This window comes from Sciurus carolinensis, chromosome 4, assembly GCF_902686445.1.
Source record: "Sciurus carolinensis chromosome 4, mSciCar1.2, whole genome shotgun sequence".
NCBI lineage: Eukaryota > Metazoa > Chordata > Mammalia > Rodentia > Sciuridae > Sciurus > Sciurus carolinensis.
Window position 1 is genome coordinate 123875790 of NC_062216.1, and position 6000 is coordinate 123881789.

The window sequence follows — 6000 nt, forward strand, 5'->3', positions numbered from 1 at the left end:
GATTATTTCTCAATTGCAGGCAAAAACTGTATTACCATGCAACAAAAGCTATGACCCATTTTGCAGATGAATGTGTTAAAAAGTATGAAGCATTTTTTGATAAGTCAGAAGAATGGATGAGGTAAGTAAACTTATTTGGGGGTAATGGGTGGAAAATTCACAATATAATGTATATGTATGTGAGAAAATTTCATTAGATTGCTTATTAATGGATTATTTTTGGTTTTTAGAAAGATGCTTCATCTTAGGAAACAGTTATTATCTCTGACTAATCAGTGTTTTGATATTGAAGAAGAAGTATCAAAGTATCAAGACTATACTAATGAGGTACAGCTCTCAAAAATATCTAGAAAAAAGCTTTGTCCCATTAGAAAAAATTAGAATTCTTACTTTATGTCTGATAATGATTGAGAAAGGAGAAACAAGACATGTTTCACATGCCTATATTCATCTGTACTCACCCATTTTAAGTATATATTTTGAGGCAGGTTTTAAGAATTTTTATGTTTTATAATCAGAAACATCTGATAAACCATTCTTTTGTCCTTTGTAAGAAAAGTGTTTTTTTAAAGGTATTGCATCATTAATGGTTTTAAAATAGAAATGTAAAGCTGTAAATGACTTTACGAAAAGCTAAAACACTTGATCTGTGACCTACAGTAAGTACTTTTGTTCTATGATGTGGTTTTGATGTTTCAGTTACAAGAAACTCTGCCTCAGAAAATGTTTGCGGCCTCCAGTGGAATAAAACATACCATAACCCCAATCTATCCAAGTTCTAACACCTTAGTGGAAATGACTCTTGGGTAAGAAACTTATTTGGAAATTAAATATTTTTATTTACTTTTATTTCAGTTTGTAATTTTGCTCTTATATTTTAAATTCTTGATGTTTATTGTGAATACAGTGTTTGATAATCTTTAAAATAAAAAATGTAAATATTGGGCTGGGGAGACAGCTTAGTCGGTAGAGTGCTTGCCTTACAAGCTCAAAGCCCTGGGTTCAATCCCCAGCACTGCAAAAAAAATAAAATAAAAAATTCTTAAAAATGTAAATATAATTCTAAAACATTTGCATACTATTTTGAGTAACAGTGCTGTTTATTTTGTATTATAGTATGAAGAAATTGAAGGAAGAAATGGAAGGGGTGGTTAAAGAACTTGCTGAAAATAATCATATTTTAGAAAGGTGAGTAATATAAAACTCATGCTGTGTTGTGATTTTGTTTGTAATTGAGTGTGTGCATATCTGTGTTTATATCTGTCAGTCTTCTGTCAGTGGGCTAAGCATTGGGAAGGGAACAAAAAGTCAGAACCCTTATGTTTTCTTCTCTCAGCATGATGGTGAATTTGTGATACCTTCTAGTGGTTGATTCCATTTTATTGAAGCATTGGTTAATAGAATTGTTTGCTTATTTGAAACAGTTTGTGGAACCAAAATCTTTCCACATGATTTTTCATAACAAGTGTTTGTTCATTAGAACAAAGATTTTAAATTTGGGGATTCAGAGTTTCCTATAGGATAGTCTTCTGATTGGTGCTGAGTAACTTCCAGAGCCCCCTGCAAACCTCTTGGCAGGTGAGTGCCACATGGAAATGCAATTCTTTGAAGACCTAGGTGTCTGCTTATGCACAGAATACTAATAGATAAGACCTAAAGAGAGTTGAAAACATACAGAACCAATGAAACCATTTTTGGATGGCTGTCTTTCTCATCTGGTCCCTCAGAGAAATCCAATTGCATTTGGCTCTGCAGAACCTTTTTTCTCTTTCAGGCCTACAGGCACTCCTCTACAGACTCTCACCCTTACAGTGCTGATAAAATTACCTGTTATGTGATGTTGTGTACAGATACTTTCACACTGCATTCTCTTCCTTCACAGCTTTGAGCTAAAGCAGAAACCCAGCCTCCTATATCCTGATAGTTTCCCCATTATCTATTTAACCCTGTCCTTTTTGTTAAAGGTGTTTCTGATTTTTCACAATTACAAATTATGCTTCAGTGAATGTCCTTGTGTATATCTCTTCATGTACTTGTGTAAAAAGTTTTTTTTTTTTTTTTAGTTGTCAGTGGACCTTTATTTTATTCATTTATTTATATGTGGTGCTGAGGATTGAACCCGGGGCCTCACACATGCCAGGCAAACCGTCTACCACTGAGCCACAACCCCAGCCCCTGTGAAAGAGTTTTTGAGGGATCAAATCTAGATGTTTCTAGATGTGAAATTTCTGGTTGAGCACATTTAAATTTTAATGTATATTGCCAATTTGTTCTTAAAAGGGTTATATGTCCTAAACAGACAAAAACCTGTGCCTTTGTCAACACTGAATGCTATCAGTCTTTTAAATATTTGCCAGTTTTTTTATTTTTAGTAAAAACTGAGTTGTCTTTTAGTATGTATTTGGTTAATAGCAATGTCAAGCATCTTTTTATATGTTTAAATTTTACTTCTGGAAATTGCCTATTAGGTTTTTTAAAAAATATTTTTTCTATTTATTTATAGAAAGTAGGTAGTAATTATATCACATTTATCTGATATTGCTAAAAATTAGAAGAAACTATTAAGATAAATTTTAAAAAGCTTTTGAATTGAACCAGTTATGCCTTGTGGAATAAAATCACCCAATTCCTGAAGCACACCCAGTAAATCAGTTTTCCTGTGTTTTATTTGCAGGTTTTTTTGACAGCATCTGAGTGATGATACTACATCACATAATCTTCACACACACACACACACACACACACACACACACACACACACACACACGGTGCTGGGGATGGTGCCCTTTACCAACTGAGCTATCTCCCCAGCCCTCATAATCTTAACATAAATGTTAGGTAACTTCTTAAGAATTTAACAGAACTAAAGGGTATTCAAAGTGTTTGAGACCAGAAGTGTTTCAGATTTCAAATTTTTTTCAGGTTTTGGAATATTTGTATATAAATAATGAGATATCTTGGAGATCAGACCCAAGTCTAAATACAAAAATTTTATCTTTAATATACAACTTATACACTTAGGCTGAAGTATATTATACAATATTTTTAGTGTGCTTGCATTATGACTGCAACTTGTCATGAGATCAACTGTAGAATTTTCCTCTTGTGGCCTCATGTAGGCACTCAAAAAGTTTCAGATTTTGAATCATTTTGAGTTTCACATTTTCAATGGAGGGATGCTCATCCTGTAATGGAAGCCAGGTCTTATGCAGAGTATTGCCACTGTCTCCACATGGCTATCCCACTGTTACTTCAGTGTTTTGTTTGATTTATCTAAAATCACCCTTCCCAACTCAGTTTCCCCTCTAATTTCCTCATCCTCTTCAGTGGGACTACCTTTCTCCTATTCCTTTAAACATAAATCTTATGTACTTGTAAGATCAGACTGGGGTAAGCTGATCAGACTAGTAACCGGAGAACAGACAGGCCAGATGTGAATCAAAAAGAAACTTTATTGCAGAACAGCTCTCAGGCGAGGTTAGCTGGTCCACCAGAATGCTGGGCTGGAGAAGTCAAAGTAGCCTCTATGAGGCTGAGTTTTTCTAACCCCCGGGTGGGGAAGGGGAAGCTTGAGGACTCCATGTCCTCCTGGGCTTGGCTGGGGTCTTTGTCAGCGCCTGATTGGTTGCTCAGGCTACATTGTTTCTCTGCGCATGCACAGGCTGCTTGGTGCCCTGCCCCCCTCCAGTCGCCCTGAACCGCCCTAACTCTACACATTTCTCCTTATTCCCTCTCATGTCTTCAACGTGCTTCCCTATTTCCCCTCTTCATCCTAATTCAATTTGCCTCTCTCTTCGTGTGGAAGTTGTGGTAATAACCTGCTAACCTGTTTCCTTAGCCCCAAGTTCTTCCCATCTCTTATGGGTATTACAGCCAAAGTAGTTTTCCAAAGTATTGATGTAGTCATGCCACTCCTTTGGCTCAAAAATTTCTAAACAGTTATTATTAAAAATTGGCATCTAAATTCTTACTTTCAAGAAAATAATGGTCTTTTTCCAATTCATATGTACCCAACTTTATTTCCCATTACTCCCCAAAATAACTTATTGTTCTTGAAAGATTCCATACCTTATCCCTTGAGTATATCACACTCCTAACTCCATGTCTTAGCTTATAAATTCTTATGAGAAATTATCTGATTCTTAATACTTTCTCATTTGCATCACTCCCCATTTTCTCTAAAAAAGTCTTCTCAAGTCACTGAGGGTTTTTTGTTTATTTATGATAACACTATTCTGTTCACTAAGAAATAGAGCAAATATTCGCTTAAATTCTTTAAAAATAACTATTCCCCTAAAAGTATTCCAAATTCATCGAAATTTCAGGTGTGAGGGACTGGTACTTCAACTCTGGGGTAGAAAGCTTGCCTAGCATGCCCAAAGCCCTGGGTTCAATTCCCAGCAATGAAAAACCAACCAGCCCCGCAGGGGATCAAATCAGTGAATCTTTTGAGATTATCTTTCTTCTTTTCTTGTGTGTTTTAGGTTTGGTTCTTTAACCATGGATGGTGGCCTACGCAACGTTGACTGTCTTTAGCTTTCTAAGAAGTTTCAGAAAAATTTCAGTTTGCACAAGATAATGCTGGAATATTAAATGAAAGCCTTTATAGGTGGTCTCTTATTTCTACAATTCAGTATTTGATGTGGTCTTGTAAATATGTATACTATTGTAAATACATAAAAAATATATAAATTTTTGGCTGCCGTTAAGATGTAATTTTGCCTTTTAACATTTGTAACTACATGAGGCAGTTTGACCTCAGCAAGCACTAGAAGCCATGACTGGCTGACAAATTAAGATGCTGGTCCTTCCTCTTTGACGAAGCCTGGTGAATTCATATTTCTCTAGCTGCCTATTGGAAATATTTTTAAGTGGAACCACATTGGCGTCCTTACAAATCAAAGACTGATAGTTGACAGGTTTGTAAATGGTTAGAACGGAAAGGTGGCTTCTGTGAATGGGGAGCAGAACTGAACCACTGTTTTACTGGAGTCACAATTTTTTTTGAGAAGGGTAAAGTGACATTATTTCATTTTATAAGGTGCCCAGAGCCCAGTTTTCCTCCTGTTTAATTTCAGATGAATTATTGAGCAAAATTTTTAAAGTAAATTACTTTATTCATTTTTTCCTTTGGCTATAAATGTATAATTGTCATTAAAATTTTAAGGTTATTTCAATTATTTAAAGCTGTATATTTCTTTAATTCTGCTTACTATTTCATGAAAAAAAATAAATTTCTCGATTTTAATGTAAAAAGTTCATGTGTTTCTGTTTATCCAGCACTGAGCTATTTCCCCCAGCTTGTTTGTTGTTGTTGTTGTTGTTGTTGTTGTTAAGACAGGCTCTGTCTGGTTGCTCATCATTATGTTTTTTTTCCCCCCTCCCTATAGTGTTAGGAATGAACCCAGGGTTTTGTGCTTGCTAGGCAAGAACTCTACCACTGAGCTACATTCCCAGCCCAAAAGTTGTCTGCTCAAAGGAGCATTATGGGTAGTGATGGTAACTTACTCCCAAAATATAGAATGGGGTGGTGGTTTTGTTTTTCTTATAAACCTACTAATTCCAAGTTCTTTCATGAATTTATGCTATTCATTTTGGAAGGGAATTTTTTTCTTGAAATATCCATTCTGAGTTTTGTACAAAAGGATTGTGCTTGGAAATTATTTTATTCATTGGAATTTTTATTTGTTTTTATTTTGATTTCTGGCTTACCAGACTATTGAGGGATGAATATACACAACTGTCATAAAGATAATATGTCCTAAAGAGTAAATAAATTTGACTACCTTGATACGTTGGGAACTAAATCATCTTAAAACTGAAAATGTAGATTTTAATTGGGATTATTGATGCATTTTTTGTAGTAGGGAATTTTCAGTTTCAAATGTATACATTATGAAAATAAATACAAAGATGCATATTTTTATTTATACAATACAGTTACCCACTGTTGAATATCTGTTTAGTCTCAGAGTATGTGGGCAAAGGGGCGTTTAAGCC

The 6000-nt window shown here is 34.9% G+C and overlaps 1 protein-coding gene across 1 annotated transcript in view; it reads left to right on the forward strand.

The window, feature by feature from the left end:
* The window catches only part of Tbk1 (TANK binding kinase 1), a 42212-nt gene extending 36984 nt beyond the window's left edge, over positions 1-5228 (forward strand). Inside the window, 5 exon segments of the mRNA XM_047550531.1 lie at positions 20-121; positions 231-327; positions 700-806; positions 1117-1188; positions 4485-5228. Coding sequence (XP_047406487.1) covers positions 20-121; positions 231-327; positions 700-806; positions 1117-1188; positions 4485-4536 — 430 coding nt within the window. The 3' untranslated portion in view covers positions 4537-5228.
* The last annotated feature ends 772 nt before the right edge of the window (positions 5229-6000 follow it).